The sequence below is a fragment of the Hippopotamus amphibius genome, chromosome 4, assembly GCF_030028045.1.
Source record: "Hippopotamus amphibius kiboko isolate mHipAmp2 chromosome 4, mHipAmp2.hap2, whole genome shotgun sequence".
Taxonomy (NCBI): Eukaryota; Metazoa; Chordata; class Mammalia; order Artiodactyla; family Hippopotamidae; genus Hippopotamus; species Hippopotamus amphibius.
Window position 1 is genome coordinate 52,062,291 of NC_080189.1, and position 18,852 is coordinate 52,081,142.

The 18,852-nt window shown below is 40.7% G+C and overlaps 1 protein-coding gene across 11 annotated transcripts in view; it reads left to right on the forward strand.

The window, feature by feature from the left end:
* OSBPL3 (oxysterol binding protein like 3) overlaps positions 1-18,852 on the forward strand; it is a 182,803-nt gene that overhangs the window by 133,984 nt on the left and 29,967 nt on the right. For all 11 annotated transcript variants that reach the window (XM_057731336.1, XM_057731338.1, XM_057731334.1 and 8 more), the window contains 4 exons: positions 3,929-4,063; positions 4,904-4,997; positions 8,568-8,818; positions 12,298-12,435. In XM_057731336.1, the coding sequence (XP_057587319.1) occupies positions 3,929-4,063; positions 4,904-4,997; positions 8,568-8,818; positions 12,298-12,435 (618 nt within the window). The remainder of the gene's footprint in view (positions 1-3,928; positions 4,064-4,903; positions 4,998-8,567; positions 8,819-12,297; positions 12,436-18,852) is intronic.

Below are 18,852 nucleotides of genomic sequence, written 5' to 3' on the forward strand. Positions count from 1 at the left end.
ACTTTGGGGATAATATGCTACTAAATCTAAAGTCCATTTAAGAGACCAAATAAGTACGAACTTGAAAGAAAAGGCTAAAACAAGACTTTTGATTCTTTTAATTGCCTGTTTGCTGTATTCCATGTGCACTTGAATGCATTGTCTCACAAAAACCTAACCACAACTTTATGCCATGGGTGATGGTAGTTTCGTTTTAGACACAAGGAAACGAAAGCCCAGAGAGGTTAAATAACTTCCTCTAGGGCACACAGCGAGTAAGGGATAGAGCTGGGATTTAAGTCCAGCTCTAATGAGTCCCAAGCACTTGTCTTCTCCACAGCATCGTACTGCTGTGTGGAGAGGAAAGACAGGCCAAGCGAGAAAATAAAACACATTTGGAAGCTCCAGTCGTGAACATATAGCAGTGATGGGCTAAGAATGAGACAGAATAACTATCTCAGGCATAGCACCATTTTATATATAAAAGAGTGAAATAAATGTATGATCAAGAGGCTCAAAAGTCAGTGGGAAAGAGATGAATTTTTCAATAAGTTCGGCTGGCACAGCTCAAAAGCAATTTGGAAAGCAGTTTAAATCTTTCCACTGCACACGAAAATGAATCACTAGTGAATTAAGAGTTAAATTCAAACTGAAAAATATTGATTTAAATGTTTATCAAATGGCTAGAGTAGGGAGGACTTGCTAAATGTGGAAGCAGTATAAAAAATTACACAAGAAATGTTGCCTAGATGTGGATTTTTTTTTTTAAGGAAAAAATGATATGTGTGAACAAATAAGAAGGCAAATCACAGACTAGGAAAAAATATTTTCAGTGAAAAATGACAGGCTTAGATGATGCTAAATAGGTGGTAATATCTTTAATATGTAAATACTAAGCAAGAGCAGGCAACTTATGTCCTCAGGAAATAAATGGGAAAAAAAGACACAATTCACAAAAAAATACCAAATACAAATTTTGTTTTTTAACTTTTTATTTTGTGATATTTATCAATTCACAGGAAGGTGCAAGGAAATGCAGAGAGAGGTCCCAGGCATCCTGACCTAGCCTCCCCCATCTCTGCAACTAGTTTTGTTTTGTTTTTAATTTTTTAAAATTGACGTATAGTTGATTTACAATATTGTGTTAGTTTCAGGTGCACAGCACAGTGATTCATTTATACATACAGAGCTAGTTTTTTAAAAAAGGAAAAAGTTCAACCTAATTCTTAAGAAATGCAGATTAAAACAGAGTAAAAAATTTTTCTAAATTATACTATTTGGTGGCAGTAAAGATATAGAGAAAACAGAGCTTCTCTTACTTGATGTAATTAGGTAATATACACCTTGCCTTAAACATTTTTAATACTTCTACTTCTGAGAACTGATTATAAAAAATAATGACATATGCGCAAAGACACTTTTGCAAATGTGATCACTATCTTTACAAATTTGGAAATACCCTTAATTTCCAAGGAATGAAATGGTTACTCTGTGACACACATGTATAGTAAATCTATCAAGTAAAGTTCATTGTGTCAAAGAACTTTTAGCAGCTTGGGGAGAAGTTCACATTATAATGTTAAGTGGAAGTGGCGGACTAAATAAAGACTGTGTACAGTGTGATCCCAGTTTTTCAAACTAAAAAAAATCTATACACAAATATTTTAATACAAAATACACTGACAGGTTAATAGGGGCCACATCTGGGTGTTGGATTTTAAGTGATATTTATTTACATTTTTCTGTATTTTCTATTTTGAACACATACTACCTTTATCCTCAGAACAAGTGTTAGTTTTAAAAAGTTATGGTGCAGTGTTGTTTGCAGGGAGTTTATAAAATTAGATAGATGGATGACAATTATTTCAAAATAAAGCAAAGCTATATGTATAAAAAGGATTGGAGAGAAATGTCTCAAAATGCCTGTAGTGGTTGATTTAGTGTGATGGGATTACGTGTGTTTCCCTTCCCTCCTTTTTCTCTGTTTCGCTTTTTGTAATGTGAAAAACAGATAAACAAGCACTTATGCCTTACAAACTTGAGGGGATATGATTGAATTGAACTGACTAGATTAATATTTTAATATGTGAGGTCCTGGGTTGTGCAGGACACTGGGCTGGGGGCTCCTGCAGTCCTGTTGAGTTTTTGGTGGGTATCAACAGGAAGTTGCTGGAGTAATGGAACTGCAGAAATGGCTGGGACAGGTGTGCTATGTTCATTGTTGATCCGTAAAGAAATCCTTCTGACCCATCAGCCTAGGAAGAAGATACAGAAAGAGCTGGAGTGGCTGTTAATAAATTAATGAGGAGACCAAGTAAATAAATCATTAGAGTCTTATGTGGCAGTGACACAGCAAAGGCGCAGGCCAGTTCTGTTGTTGCAGTGAGCATTAAGGGAGCTCAGTTTTTCATTATCATGTCTCCTCATTTGAGGAGAGAGACCTTTCCTTTAAAGGTGACAGCCGTGATGCTTATTTATAGATCCTAAAGTGATCTATCTGTTTGTTCGATTGGAGAAGAAGCCTGCTTCTCAGAAGATTGTAGGGATATTAAAATGGGTAGGATCTTTCTCAAATGCCTTGGCTAGAAGGGAAAGGGATGCACATTTAAATGTGTTCCTGAAGTAAACATTCCATAAAGAGACCGCTCGACCTTTATGAATTATGAACCTCTGCTGGGCCCTCCTGTTATAGCATCCCCATCTTAGGAGACTAAGGAGTGTGTCCTGCACTCATGAAACTTCTGGGAAAGGCATAATACACGTTAATTGTTGTTCCCCAAATTATTCTGGCACTCATTGATCAGACACAGAAGTATATAGAAGCAGCTCCTATCAGCCCAGTGAGAAATGTGAGCTGTCAGGAAGTTCAGGCAACAATCTTCTCTGATTCAAAGGAATCAAATCATCTCGTCCTCAGTCTGTTCTTGTCGCTCAAGGTCTAGTCAGGCATCTCCTCTTCTGTGAAGCCCTCCCCAGTCAAAGCCCCCTAGGAGAATCAGTCTCTCCTTCCTGTCTGCTTCTGTAGCACTTTCTGTTCCACAGTCTTGGGCTCATGTGCATTGGGTACGTCTTTTGCACCGCTTACTCAGGCCAGAAACCTTGTCTTACCCGCCATCATATCCCACCACGACCAGCACAACCCAGTTGCTCAGTTTCTTGAGTTGAATTGAATTTTCACTTGCAAACAGCACAGAAAACACATTCCCAAAGTTTTTAGGTCCTTCCCAGAGGAAAAGTCCAGACTCAGTGACTCAAGGGATGGAGGGCCGGTAAGAGGAGAAAATCCGCATATTCTATTGTGTTGTTTGTGGAGAGGCTTATGAAGGGGACTGGGGACTTCCTTCCCCTGCAGAGTCTGTGTTTTGCAGAGAGACGGACAAAGAGAATTTATCTCATCCATCCATGAATAATGAATGATCTGTCACCAGGGGCACTTCTGGACCGATACAGTTTATTTGTCAAGGGATGCCTCAGAGGCAGCACGCTGGCCTCTGTGAGAGAATAGAGGCAGAAGAAAGCTGTGGTTGATCTGCATCAGCCATGCAAGGCCATGCATTCAGTACAATTCAGAGGAAATTTTAGGATGAAAAGAAACATCCTGCAGTGGTAGAGAATAAGAGGATATGATTCAGAGAACATTGGAATTTTTCCCCTCTTAAGTGGAGTAAAAACTGACCTGCACAGTCTCTTTTTGCTTAGCAGTGTGTTGTGTGTGTCTGAGCCGTGATAGTGCCTGTAAGCAAGGTGCCCATTTGGGGGAGATCTTTGCTTTCCACCGTGTTTTGTGTGAGGTTTGCTTCTCCTCAATTTTGGACCTGCCCTCTGCTTTGAGCTGCTTGTTTGCCTGGGCCTGTGACCTTGTGTATTGTGCAGCAAAATCACTTGTTTATTTTTCTTCTCTTGAGACTGTTTCTAAATATATGCATTTTTGGTTTTGTGTTTCAAATAGGAAAACTCCAGAGATGACAATCGAGCTCTGGTCCATCAGCTTTCCAACGAAAGCCGGCTCTCCATCACTGACTCCCTTTCAGAGTTTTTTGATGCACAGGAAGTTCTGTTGTCTCCAAGCTCTTCAGAAAATGAGGTTTGAGCACTGTTTTTAGTTAGGTGCCTCCAAAATTTCTTTTGCTGCTATACCTGTTCTGTAAATACCCATATTTAGAAACACTAAACTCAATGTCTCCTTTTTATCATAACATTCTGAGGATCTTCTTATAACTCATACCTCAAAAAGCCTAAAAAGATACAAGATCTTAGGGGAAAAAAGGTTGTGAAAGTAGGTGTTGGGCACATGCTGGTTTCTGTTACTTGATTTGTTAAACCTCTTTTCAATTGTAGGTTAATGATTTTGACTATTAGCTGTTTGATAATGTATTACTTCCACTACAGGGTCAGAAGTTAGCACCTTGTATATTTTCTCATCATTGAATTTGCTCTGTACTAATTTATAATATAATTATGGTTATTATAATATGGTTGTTATAATTAATTTATAATTATATTCTGAGTGTGTGTACTGATCATTTTACCCCTTCAGTATAGAAGTACTAATATTGTTTATTAATTTCCATAGAAGATACTTTTATGCACAAATAGTTAAAAGACAAATTGTAACTTATTCTACTCAAATGTAACAAATTCTCAAAAAGCAGTCTGAATTAAGAAGAATTTGGATAATAACTAAACCTGGGGTTGACTTGTATTTTCCTTGTGAGGATGAACCAAGAATGTATAAGAATTTTAATAACATGTCTTCTGTGAACACCTAGGCAGACTGGTGTATGAGTCTTTATGAAAACAGCATCCACAATTATTTCTCTATATATAATGTTTATAATGTGGGGTTTAAAATATTTGATCATTTGAAGTAAAGGTTTTATGAAATCTGGCTTGTTTAATGTATGTTATTTCTTCTTTCCCATAGATTTCTGAAGATGATTCATATGTCAGTGACATAAGTGACAACCTTTCCTTAGACAATCTCAGTAATGATTTAGATAATGAGAGACAGACTTTGGGTAAGATTTAAATTATTTGATCTCTGAGTGTCTGGATCTTTCTGGAATACTAGTAAGCATATATAGAGTACCTGCTGCAAACAGAGAACTTAGCAAGTTCTGTATCAGAAACTTGAGACATGGTCTCCACCCTCGAAGTTTTATAATCCAGGTGGGAACATGGCACTCACATGTGAAAAATGTATTCATTCAAATAAATTTGTCTGCTCATGCAAATTTCTATATTATAAAGTAAGGGTATAACAATTATATAAATATCAAAAATTAGTATTACACATGTTCCTTATTTGGTTTAAACATTTTCTCTGCAAACATATTAGAATATAGCTTTTTGCCTTTAGGTGTCTAGTGGTTTTCATAGTTTAGGAATTCTGTAGCACTTATACTGTAAAAGGTCTGGTCTATGTGGTTATTTAGCTTCAGATTGTTGAAGATAACACATTTGGTGGGGGTAGGGCTTAACATACCCTAAGATGTTCCCTTATTACTGGTTGATCCCAAGAGAGAAAATAATGTCCAGGAAATGTTAGTTGGAGCCGTGGGGTACCTGGAGTGTCTGCTCTCTCCAACCAGCTCTGATTTAGGAGTTCAGTGAGCAGACTGAAGCCTGTTTAGGAAGGTGACCTATCCTTAAAAGAATCTGCCCGTTGGACTGGTCTCTATATGAGTCCTATAGCATCAAATACTCCCAGTTTTGGTACTCAGTGTGCTTGGGGTCTCTAGGATTTGTCTATACCAGAACACTACCTATTTTCATATCTACATGGAGGACGAAGACCATGTCAGGACATTTTTGATGCTTCAGTGCTTCCCGGCTCAGTATGTATGTGTGAAATACGATGATGAGAAGTTATCTAAAGGCCAAAGAGCCTACTCTTTGGGGGACTACAAAAAAGGCAGGTAGTTTTACTGTCCTCTGGAAGAACATCCTTTACCTGCCAGAAGTCAGAAGCTCATTATGCTTTGTATCTTTCTTGAATTATTTCTGGAGAGATTAACCCTTTGGTGGAAAAGTCTGAGAGCCAGTGATTCAAAGGCAAAGGCCAATAATATTGGAGCAAGTTCATGTGCTACTTGCTTTTGTAGAAAAGCAAGGAGGCAAATTGATAGAGAAATGAGGAGGCATCACTGATTCCCTTGGCAAACAACACACACAGTAAATGGGAACTCTCATTGTGGATGAAGATGGACAAATGCTGAAGTCCTCCTTCTGTTTGAGGCCTTAGGGAGGGGGCAGAGGGGAACAGAGGGATAGAGGGCTCAGAGGTCAAAGTTGGGAACAGAGGACTTGCCCCTGAACTTAAGACCACAGCTGTGCTGAGTTGACTCCAGCCAGGAAAAGCATATCAGAGGTGAAGGCTGGTTCTATCTTATTCCACAGTCATTTTGCTAGATTACTGACCAACATTGCCTTAGCTTGAACAAACACTGGGCCAAACCCAGCTTTCTTCCTTTGCGATATTTGGAAGATAAGATTTCTACACATCAGTACTCTACTGAAAAGATTGTGTGTAGAAATAACCTTTGCATCTTAGGACACAGTATTGCATACAGAAGGAAATAGGATTGGATCCAGGTCTTGATAAATTACCCCACTAGAATTTCTCTGAGCCCTCAGTAAATGCTAGGTAGTTAGAGTGCTTCCTATTAATTTCTCCCCTGCCTAATCAGTAGGCACATGTTAGGATCTGTCACTGTGATGGGTGCGGTGTGGAGGTTCAGTGGTTAGGAATATAGATTCAGGGACCAGATTTCCTTGGTTAACCCCAGCTCTGCCACTCACTGGTTATGTGTTCTAGGGCAAGTTGCTTAATTTCTCTGTGCCTCAGTTTTTTCATCTGTAAAATGGGGATAGTAATACTGTTTTATCTCAAGAGGTTGTTGCAAAGAATCAGTGAGATAATATATGTAAAATGCTTGAAAGACTGGCACAGAGTAAAAGCTAGGTATGTATTAGTCATTAGTAGTAGTTATAGTATAGTGTTCTTTCAGAATTTAGTGTAATCAAAGAAAGTATTTTGAGATTACATGGAATGCTATTTTAAAAGACTGTCATCATTTGTAGCTTTTTACTTGTTAAATCCGATATTTGCCCATGTTGAGCAATTAAATTCAGAATTTAATTGGATGCTTACATTAACATGACACTTCAAAGTATGACCCCACTTTCATATTCCCTGTTCATCAAAGCAGCTTTGTTATTCAAAGTGATTGGCTTTATAATAAAACACCACTTTCTCATATATTGGTGTAATGCAAAAGACTTCATGTGAAAATAGGCTATGTTGGGGTGGGAGAAGAATTTCAAAGCATGAGGTAATAGAAGTTGTCACAAAGGAAAAGATTGATAGGTGTAAATACCTTAGATGTAAATGTTTCATTCATTAAAAAACTGCGTAGATCAAATGTAAAGATAAATGTCAGATGGGGATTAAATTTTAAAACAAGTATAAAAACAGAAGAATATCTTAATATATAAATAGGAAAGCAGACAATTCAGAAAAGAAGAAATATGTATGAAAGCATTCCAAACCACACTAGGAATTTTTTTTAATATAAGTTAAAACAAGGAGATAGCGCTGTCCACCTAAGGATTTGACAAGAATTCAAAACGAATGCTGACACGCCTGGAATGGCCTCAGAACGTGGACACTGGTGTGTGCTGGTGGTAAATGGGAAATTGATACAGACTTTTTGAAGAGCAGTATGATCATATGAATCAAAAGTCTAAAAATGTTTGAGGTCTTTGGCGTAGCAATCCCACTTCTCTATATCCCAAGAAAATAATATATAATCAAACATCTAAGAATATGAATATTCACTACGTTTTTTTGCATTGTAGCAAAACATTGGAGCAAATCTAAAAATCCAACAGCAGATGAATGATTCAATAAATGATGGCTTATCCATAGCATGAAATTGTTTTGCAGTCATTAAAAGTGATGTTTAGAAGAATTTTGAATTGCATGGAAAAATGTTTACGTTAACTGATTAAGCAAAGCATTAAACAATACAAGCATTGTGAGCCGTATGGAGAAAACACTAAGTGAAAATACTTTAAAATATAAGTGGCTACTATTTCTGGGTAGTGGGATAATAGATGACTCTTATTTCCTTTATAATTTTCCTGTAATAAACACAATTGTTATATCAGAATTTGAAACAATTTAAAAAAAAAAGACTTTAAAAGTTTTTATCAGAACTTCGGAGTGCTTTTAAACAGAGTTTAAAGACTTTAAAAGCAAACTGCTCTGGGCATAGCAATCCAGTTTTCAGTTTTATCCTAAGTGCATATAAGCTACGAGGGACTAGCTTTTGAGTAGGACTGTGAAGACCTCGCTGTGAATAAAGTCCATGAATTTCATTAGAACTCATTGTAATTGTAATTTTTGGTACTTCGTTTAGCTGCTCAGATTTCTTTTTATTTTCTGACTTCCCTCATAATCTGGATAACTGAGATTAATAGTGGTGTCATTGCGTACGTGCTCGGTAAGGTGGATTTTTTTTCCTTTTTAATAGTAAAATAAAATGAAAATCCTTATAAGGCAGCCAGGCTTATTTCCCTTTCAGGGCCTGTTCTTGAAAGTGGGGGGGAAGCCAAGTCCAAAAGAAGAACGTGCTTGCCGGCGCCGTGCCCCAAGTCCAGTAACATCAGCTTGTGGAACATCCTGAGAAATAACATCGGGAAGGATCTGTCTAAGGTGGCCATGCCGGTGGAGCTCAATGAGCCCCTCAACACGCTGCAGAGGCTCTGTGAGGAGCTGGAGTACAGCGAGCTCCTGGACAAGGCCGCCCAGGTGCCCAGTGCCCTGGAGAGGATGGTGAGCACGCAACCTGCCATCTGACCATGCGGCCTCAGCACCTGGGCCATGAGGCCACTCGCAGGGCCCAGCAGAGCCAAGATGGGCACAGCCAGGGCTCCTGGCCCTCTGGTTTCCATTTGGACTGCCCGTGAGATAGGTTCACTTCCCAGTGACCTCTGCTTCCCCTCTGCCTGGCTGTTTTCCGTCACCTGGTCAGGAATCGCCACTGGGGGGCAGCTTCTCTGTGGCAGCTGCTGCCCGGGGGTGGTTCTGCTCTGTGGTTTTGGGCTTCCTCTTTCTCCAGAACCTTCCATGTGATTGTTCTGATATTGCTTGGCTGGAAAACATCTTGAGGGCTGAGTGTTTATTTTTACTACCCCAAGTGGATAGGATTTAATTTTTTGAGCTAGTTTTTTTTTGTTTTGTTTTGTCTTGTTTTCTTTCATCCAGAGTAAATTTCCCCTGAGAATGTTTTTGTTTATTTTTGGAATTGTCCTATCAGCCCCTAAATTTTTAGAAAATATCATTCATCCACAGAAGAGGTTTTCACATCAGAAAGGTTCTTCCTCCCCCATTTCTTTTTTTAAATTAAGTTTTAATGGAGTATAGTTGATTCCCACCTCTTCTTATTTTATAGAATAAGTTAAAAAAAAACTCATCCTAGAAAAATTAACCTCTGTTCTCTACTCAATATCAGTTCTAATCAAGTGATAGGGTTTCCAGTGAAGGGGCCTCCAAGTATTTCTCATTCTTCCCCTGTCTTATGGGGATGGGGAATAAGGGTACCTTGGTGGCAACACTGTGGCCAAATCAGCCCTTTCTGTGACTGTGGCTATTTGTTTTTCAAAACTGAGTGTCTCTTCCTCTTCTTTGCTTCCTGGTATGTTACCTGCTCACCAGAAAGGTCATTGTTTGTGTGTGATGCTGGGACATCAGTATCTTCCCCCAAATGCAGCATCTCTGTCCTGGGCATTTGCTGATTGGCTAAGTGGGACAGCACGCCCCCAGCCTCAGGGACCCAGCCACACATCACCCTCTCACTCATGGAGGATGCCATTGTTTTCTACAATTTTCAGAACTGTACACATTCTGCAGTTTAAACCCTCATTAAAACTTCAGTTTCTTTAATGATTTGAGGATTAAGGAGAAATCTTAACTACTGGTTGAAAGAAACATCCCATCTCATCCCCATACTGTCTCCTGGGACTTCTCTCATCAAAGAGATTTTCTTTCTTGATACTAAGAGTAGGAGAGAAAAACAAATTGTTTATTTTTTGTCTTCTTTGTTACTCTTCCCCAGAGAATTTCTGTGAATAAAGGGAGGCAAATAGTTTCCCAGGCAAGTGTTAAAAGTTATCATTTGTGGACAGTGCTTTTCTTTAATGAAAACGATTGGCTTTGAAGATGAAAGCATTCTTAAAGGTGTTTCATTCTTGTAGCAATTTAGAGACCCTTAGGATGTCAGCTGATTGATTGGTGTCATTGACCTTGAGAAGAAGTTTGAGGAAAGGCACTAATACATTAGGAAGGGAAAGTTCAGGAAAGCATTGAGGAGGAACATAGCCCACGGATTGTGTTTACTGCTCTGAGTATAAGGGTCAGCTCTACCTGTGCAGAGATTCTCTCTCATGTTGCCAGTCCACAAGGAGGATGCTTCATTTTGCCTACTCCCTCCCTCCCTCCTCCCGCTGCATCATGAATGATACCAGGTTCTTTTATAAATGTGTTCTATTTTAAATTGTGAAGGTGATTCAAGGTTGATTCAGCATTCCACCTAGATGTGTGACCTTGCTGTTTATCAGGTAACAGACATCTGAGGAAGCAGAGAGAGGAACAGATACCCAGGTTTCGAGAACAGACTAAATTAAGTACAGAGAATTGATTTTTATAAGCTCTCCAGCTGCTCTAGAGTGTTCCGTACAATCGTGTGAGGTGGTGAGGTGGTCCATTTTGCAAAAGGCTTTTGAAAGTTGTGTGACTAGTGAACATTTTTGAAAGGCACAGAGCTTTTTTCCCACTATAAGAAACTTCATGAAATGAGCTGAGAAGAGGAAACATTGAGATTATTACTCTGTATTAGAAAGGAAAATTTGCTGTTGCTACTTAGGTTTAATTTTCCCCCCCTACTCCCTCAAAAGACCAAAAAGAATACAGGCACACCTCAGAGATATTGTGAATTTGGTTCCAGCCTGCTGCAATAAAGCAGATATCACAGTGAAGTGAGTGACATGAATGTTTTGGTTTCCCAGTGCCTGTAAAAGTTATGTTTACACTCTACTGTAGACTATTACGTGTACAATAGCATTATATCTAAAAAACAAGGTATACACCTTAACTTAAAAAATACTTTATTGCTAAAAAATGCCAACCATCAGTGTATCAGAGCCTTCAGTGAGTGGGAGTAGTAACATCAAAGATGACTGATCACAGCTCACCATAACAAATATAATAATAATGAAAAAGCTTGAAATAATGTGAGAAGTACCAAAATGTGACACAGAGATATGACGTGAGCAAATGCTATTGGAAAAATGGCGCCAGTAGACTTACTTGATGCAGTGTTGCCACAAACCTTCAATTTATAAAAACAGTTTCTGCAAAGCACAGTGAAGTCAAGCACAATAAAACGAGGTGTGCCTGTACTGTGGCTCTTTGGTGTCCTGAAAGGGGCACTGTGAAAATGCTGAGACCCTCACAGCCAGGGCCATTAAAGGATTTTGCTCATTTCATGTTCACCTATAGTTTTCCTTTCTTTTCCTTTTTGAATTTTCATTTTTCCTCCCAGAAAAGCAGAACTTCTTAAAAGGCACTGTGCTCTGTCCTATGGCTCCACTGCCCAGGCTCAGGAAATGACTCCCACAGATCTTCTTTGGTCAAAATGAGATTTTTGGTGTCTACAATACCAAATTGTGAATGGTTAAACTGAGGGTGCTTATTCCTGAATTTTTTTTATGTTGGAGTATAGTTGATTCACAGTGTTGTGTTAGTTCAGCGTACAGCAAAGTGATTCCGTCATACGTATAATACATGGATCAATTCTTTTTCAAGTTCTTTCCCCATTTAGGTTATTACAGAGTATGGAGCAGAGCTCCCTGTGCCTTATTCCTGAATTTTGAGGGAAGATTGGTTTTTGAAATGCTCTTTATCCCTCTCCTCCTCAAAAGCCTTAGCATGACATTAGGATTCTCAGGTAGTGGCAGGTTTAGAGGGACTGATTCACCATCTTGAAAGCCTCTGCCCACTTGCAGTCATCAAACCGAATGGACAGTCTGAAAAGGTCTGGTTCATTTGCCTCTGGGCCAAAATGAACACTATTTAAACCTACAACTTGAAATCAAAGTCAGTTTATGTGTCTTTAAACCAAGGACAGATCTTTGGCTTTTCGAGATAAATTGGAAAGAGAGAAGGAGAGGTTTTATTTTGTTCACATCTTTCTTTGTGAAAATAAATTTCTTGGTGATAGAGAAATAACCCGGTTCTTTTCCCCCTGTCCCCAGGTGTACGTGGCAGCCTTCGCCGTGTCTGCCTACGCATCTAGCTACTTCCGTGCCGGGAGCAAGCCCTTTAATCCGGTTCTTGGAGAAACATATGAGTGTATGCGTGAGGACAAGGGCTTCTGTTTTTTTTCAGAACAGGTGGGTATACACTCTTTTTGTTTGTTGGGAGAAGTTGCCTCCCATTAAATGTGCTTTTGAAGTATTTATTTTCCACCTTTCATTGACTTCAAAGCAACTGAGATAATTACAGTGCTTTTACACATAAAGAGAGGGATCCGTTTCCTTCCACTGAAACCTCACCACCACCCACGGGCATAAAGGTGCTAGCCAGGCTGAGGCTCACTTGGCCATATGCATCACCAGAGCCCTTTCTGTTTAAATCAAAGTCGTAGTGGAGAGAAATTTTTAAAGCACAGAGCCTTTGCCCGCCTGCAAGTTGGAGATTTAAAGGGTGCACCCTAGCTCGTTGATATCATCATTCTAGAGCAGGAGCACCCCCATCAGAAAGGGCAGCGCCAAATAAACACATTATTCTTGATTTTGATTTAAGAGGACTCATTCATTCGTGTCTTTATTCATTCCATCCATTAATGTTTCTCAAGACTCTACCACATGCCTGGCATTGTTCCAGATGCTGGGATACTGCAGTGGGTGGGGGGCTGGGGGCAGACAAGAACGCCTGTCCCTCATCTAATGGATGGACATGCCTTGTGCTTACACAGCCTGAGGTTCCATGAGACCCTTCCCACCTGAGTCAGCGGAGAATAACATCCAAGAACAGTGTCTCTGGAGTCAGCCAGCCTAGATTCAAAGCTCAGCTCTCCCTCTCACTAGGTTTGTAACCCAGTTGCTTAACCCAAGTTACTTAACCTCTCTGTGCTTCAGTTTCCTCTTGAAAGTGGAGATGAGGATAATGGTGCAGGACTCAGACAGCTTTGCGATGATCAAATGAGAGAGTCCCTACAAAGCACTTAAAGCACTTACACTTGAAATATGAAGTGTTACATGAAGATTTGCTGTCGTTATTGACATGCTGTCGTATGACAGCATGGTTGCAATAGTGGAATGTTGAGGACATCCAAAGTATCTGTCGATAAGGAATTGTTTAGCTAAAATAGAGTGCATCCTGGCTGAAAGTAAAGACTGTTTCTCTCCCATCTGGTTAAGGCAGCACCTAAACGTGTCTGCCCTCTGTATATCCCTAAAAGGCAGTCTGGGAACATTAAACATCATTGATACATTTCTCTCCCCCCAATTCTTAGAAAACTGAGGAAAAAGAGATGGGTTGCTAAAACATTATTTTCCTCCTGTTATCTTGCTGCCATCTTTATCAGTGGCCTGGTATTATGGGAGTAGGAAGGGAAGGATGTTGTGACTGAGAGACTTATGAAGATGGTGGTGTCTTAACTGTGAATTATGAGCGGCGTTCTCTGAAACTCAGAGGAAAATGATTACAGAGTAATCCCAAAGCATATTTTCAATCGCTTTCCAGTTAGCAGCTAAAACAAATTAAACACTGGTATTGGGATGGTAGGGGGTTAAATCAGTAGTTAAAGGGTAAGATAATCTGATTCATATTCAGCTGCGGGTTATTTAAATGCTAAACCTGAAATGGAATGCGAATAAATGAAAGTATAATTTGGTTACCATGGTATTATATGCACTCATGTGAAGAAACAAAGGCCAAAAATAGCTCCAAACTACAGCAGACAATCAGGACGGGATGAATAGACAGAAGAAAAGAGTAGTAGCGTGAGCTTGTGTAAAGCTGAGTTTCAATCCCAGGAGCCCCTGATGGGGCAGGGCCGATTCAGGATCTGCTTGCTCGTGGCTCTGCGGTGGCGGCGTGGAGAGAGAAAGCAGAGCTCCTGGGTGCGTGTGCACAGAGACAGAAAGAACGCTGCATAACTTAGTCTTCAGTTCCATGAAATGGATCCCAAAGAAATAAGCAAGAAAGATATCTGGTCATTGTTATAGCATAGGGCGTGCTGGGTGTAACATGGACCTGCTTTAAACCCTAACCCCACCACTTTGTGTGTGGCCTTGCATGAGCTGCTTAAACTTTCTGAACCTCAGTTGTTTCTTTATCTGTAAAATAGGAATGGTCATGCTTGGCTCATAGGTTGCAGGAAGGCTAAGTAAATAACGTGTTGATATATAAAGTACCTGCAGTGCCTGGTTATTGCTCTTATATTTAGAGGCAACTTTTAAAATGCTCTTTAATACAGTGTTAAGAACAGTTAGAGGAGTGTTGAAGTAAGATATCCTATAGCCGCTCTACTGATTCAGGTGGTTTGAAGGTGGTATAATGCCACGGGTGAGTCTCTGACAGAAAGCTGGCCATGAGGCAGCCAGGAGTCCTCACAGTTGGCTTTACCATGGTAATACCACCCATCCTGATCACGAGGGAGCCACTTCGTCTGTCTTGAATTTAGCCTTATGGCCTAGATAGTTGATCCTTTTTAATATACCCGAGACTGGATGAGTGTCTCAGGGACAGAATCACACTAGCTAAGGTTATAGGAGACTGATATATAAACCAGAATGCTACTCTATTCCTTTAGCATGAAAAATAGACCTGCCCTGGGGACCAGACGACTTTGGTCAGCCTGAGCAGGGATGCTTTCCCCATAGACAGGTTACTTAGGAAGGCAAAACTGTAGTCATCAGGTGAGTGCACAGTGAGAAGGAGAGGTGGCTGTTTAATTCAGTGTGCCAGGCGGTCCACTGCCCCAGAAGTGGAAGGGGTTTTGAGCAGGGCTCTCCTTTCCCGGCCAGCAGGAGACACATCAATTCAGCCTCCCCCACTCCTTCTCTCTCCCTTGTTGGTTGTTCTGACCAGCCGATCCATTGTGCACGAAGGCTTTCTAATTTAACATATCTAAAGAGAGTGCCAGAGCATTTATTCTGTTTCGTGCTGCTACCTGCCAGTCTGGCTCCTTCTGCTTCTGGCCCAGGAGACATTCTGTTACGGAGACAGCAAGACTCTACCCTTGATCATTATGTGTAGGTGATTGACTGCAGCTTTCAGGGTTTGGGGGCTTCTTTGCTTTCTTGTACCTCTCGACAATGAGTAGAGGTTGCTGAATGACTAATAAACTGAACAGGACTCCTGAATTACTATTTTGGGGTGGAATTTTATTCTAAGGAGGACATTGATGGAAATCATATCCCCAAGTGAAAGGACCTGAAAAGAAGCAAAGATAACAGCTTTTCTACTGAGTTTTCTAGACAACAGAGTCAAGTGATTTGGAAAGTGATGCCTATCTCTTTCCTCCAAGCCCTTGGATTTTGTTGCATGTGGTTTTGGTGGGTATGGGGATGTTCGCAGTCGTCAGTGGCTAAGGAAGTGGAAGTAAGTGCTACTTCACAGAGTTCAGCTACATGGAAGTTTGCCCCCCTTTATATCGTTTCTCACCTAAAAGACCCCAAAAAGCAGTATCAAAATGACTCATGCAGTCAGAAACACGAGAAAGTATTTGCTGTTCAAGTTTTCCTCCTAAAAGTTAACTAGTACTATGCTTGCAGAGTGCTTTATGCTTTTCAAACCTGTGCGGTATCTTATTTGATCTTCACAATACCCCTGTGTGGCAGGTGAGGCGAGGATCAGTTACAGGTGAGGCAACTGAGACCTACGCCCATCAGCACCTTCCAGTGGCCCTCAGCTGACACCCTTTGTTTCTATTCCAGCATCCTCTCTCCCTCACCTCTTTCTGGTGTCTCTTGTGTAGGTTTAGTTACTGTGCTCTGAGCTGGTGGAGTCATCAGCTGCCCATGTGAAAACAGCCTTTTGTATACTGTTCAGACTGTGGGGTTTTGCCTGTCATTGTCACGTAAACCTTTCATCCTCCAAACTCACATAGGACTTTGTTCTCAACTCCCATTGTGTGCTGGGCAGTGGCCTTTGTGAACAAGGAACATTCAGGAATCAATCATAAACATTCCCGTCATATGCAGTAAACTCTGACTGTTCCACCTTCTCAGGGGAGGAGTTTCCTTTGTGCCAAGAAATCTGATTCAGCCTTGGTTTTCTAAGCCCAGAAAAGGGGGAGTCCAGAAGGAAAGGACTTCCTTTCCCTTCTCAGGGACGAAGGATCCTGCTGGCAGGTTCTTCTTCATTGGTTCTTGGGAGGCCTGGGTGGAGCTTCATCAGGGACTGGATGGGTCAGAAAACTCATTTCAGTTCGCTTTGCTTCTCTTTTTGTACTTTTGGGAAAGGTTTGGTGTCTATGAAGGATATGCAGTTAAGCTATTGTCTAAAAGTGGCTTTTCCTGGTTACCTGGAACTTCAGTTGTCAGATCACTCACTGTTCAAGTCATTTTCACCATTTACCCACTTAGCCACTATTGTTGAGTTTCCCACGGAAGAGCTGAGCAGAGTTATTGAAAGTTAGTAAAATGTAAGAGATTCAAATGAAGTCTTTTTTTTCCTTTGCTTCATGGGCTCAGCCCTTCTTCCTTTTCTGTTACTTATCAGAACTGTGAACAAACATTCTTGGCTAGACTTAAAATACCATACCTATCACTTCCCCCTGTGCACACCCACATCACCCATCTGAATAGTTCTTTTATCCACCGGCAGGCAGGGTTATTTACTTCTGATTAAAGTGGCAGCTTATTTAAAGACATTATCAGGGGAAATTCAAACTATTCAGATAAAACAGGCAATAAACGAACTGTGAGGTGACTAAACCAGTGCTTCTGCATTTCTAGGTCAAGTTATTACTTAATGTATTTTTTGTTTTTTTAAGAAACCATGTGTTTATCAAATCAGTGTTTAACTCTGAACTTAGGGGAAGAGAAAATAATTGGCACGTGGATTCTTCCCCAAATCAGGCCAGTGTGCTTGGCATCCTCCCTAATAGCTTTCTCTTATAATCTGCATCCTGTTAAAATTCCAGGGTCTTCCTTCCAAAGCCAGCCGTTTTCACTGCCACCCCACTGGTGTTGGCCACCTAGCCCAAGCCGTCGGCATCGATGACCGGGCTTGCTGCAATAGACTCATTAATTGGTCCCTTGTGTCCACAGCCGATTCTGCTCTCAGCTGCCACAGTGATTGCTCTAACGACTTCCCCAGTCACTTGGAATCAAATCCCAAGTCCTGGCTATGGCCCACAAAGCCCTCCAAGATGCACCCGCAGATATCATGCCTCCTCTTACTTTGACTCATTCACCTTTAGCCACGCTGGCCTTTTTACTTCTCCTAAAACATAGCGAGCGTTTGTCAGCCCTGGGCAGTGGCTGTGTCCTCTGACCTGGACACACTTCCCCCAGCTGTCTGTGTGGTTACCTGCCTTATTTCTCTTAGCCTTAGAGGCTGTCCATCACAGAGTCCTGCCCCTACCACCCTGTCTAGGACGGCACTTCCCCTCACCGCCCCTCATCTTCATCCTTGTGTTATTCTCCTTCACGTGTTACTGCTGACAAATTATGTGCTGATTTGTTTATAGTCTGTCTCACCCACTTCTGCACTAACATGCAAACTCCAGGAGGGTAAAGATTTTTATTCCTTTTGTTCCTCATTGTATCCGCAGTGACTAAGACAGTGCCTGACCCATCACAGGCCATCAGGACATGTTTGATGAAGGCCTTGGTCCCCTCCCTGGGTGGTTTTTGACCTGCCACTTGTTCTCTTTTCCACAAGCAGCCCTTCGTGGTTGGAGACACATCCAGAACTAGGAGGTCTCTATAGTTATGTCTCCGGACAGCTGGAGAACTGATGTATGTAAGGGTTTATCTTTCTAAATCTGAAGAAGAAAAACCTACAAAATACACAAATATTGAAATACACTCTTGACTCATGTTCTTGTCCCCTTACCACCCACCTCTTATATAAAGTGCATTCTCAAAGCGTAAATCAAAAATGATTAGGTCAAGGTGAAGAAAGACCTCAGATATACAAATAAATTACAAGAATTCTTAACTACGAGGGGAACTCATTGACTTTGGGATTGTAGAAAGAAAGATGTATAAATACTTGCACAATAAAAACCATGTATGCTAATTTCCTGAATGTTTGAGAATCCTTACCAATCAGAAATTTCTCTTATTTGATTGGGATGAAGAGGAAGTGATGGAGAGGGCTACTGAAAAACCAGCCTGAAGTGGATTTAGCCAGCAGGCTAACAGACAGTGTCTGCTGCGGGGCTGAATCAGTTCAGACTCAAACTCAAAATCTAATGCCTTTTTATGCCTAGGTTAAGATGTAACAAGAAGAGAAGCTCAAGCAAATCCCGTACTAGCAAAGACAGGTTAGATTGTACCCATTATTCTCTACTTCAGGAGATTTTAGAGAGATTACCATCGACAAAGATTAAATGATTAACTGTGAATTACCCCTTTCCGTGGGTATTAAAAGCAATCAAAGCCTTAATAGAGCCTTTTCCAGTTGGCTGGCATCCTCTGCCGCCTCTGATGCTGGGATTCAGAGAAAACAGATGTTAGAACGATAGCATCTTGAAGCCAGAGGGATTCCAGACCTCACTTTATAAACAAATAAATGAGACTCGGGGAGGTTGTAAAGGTCAGAGTCAGAAGATTCCTTTTCTAAATATC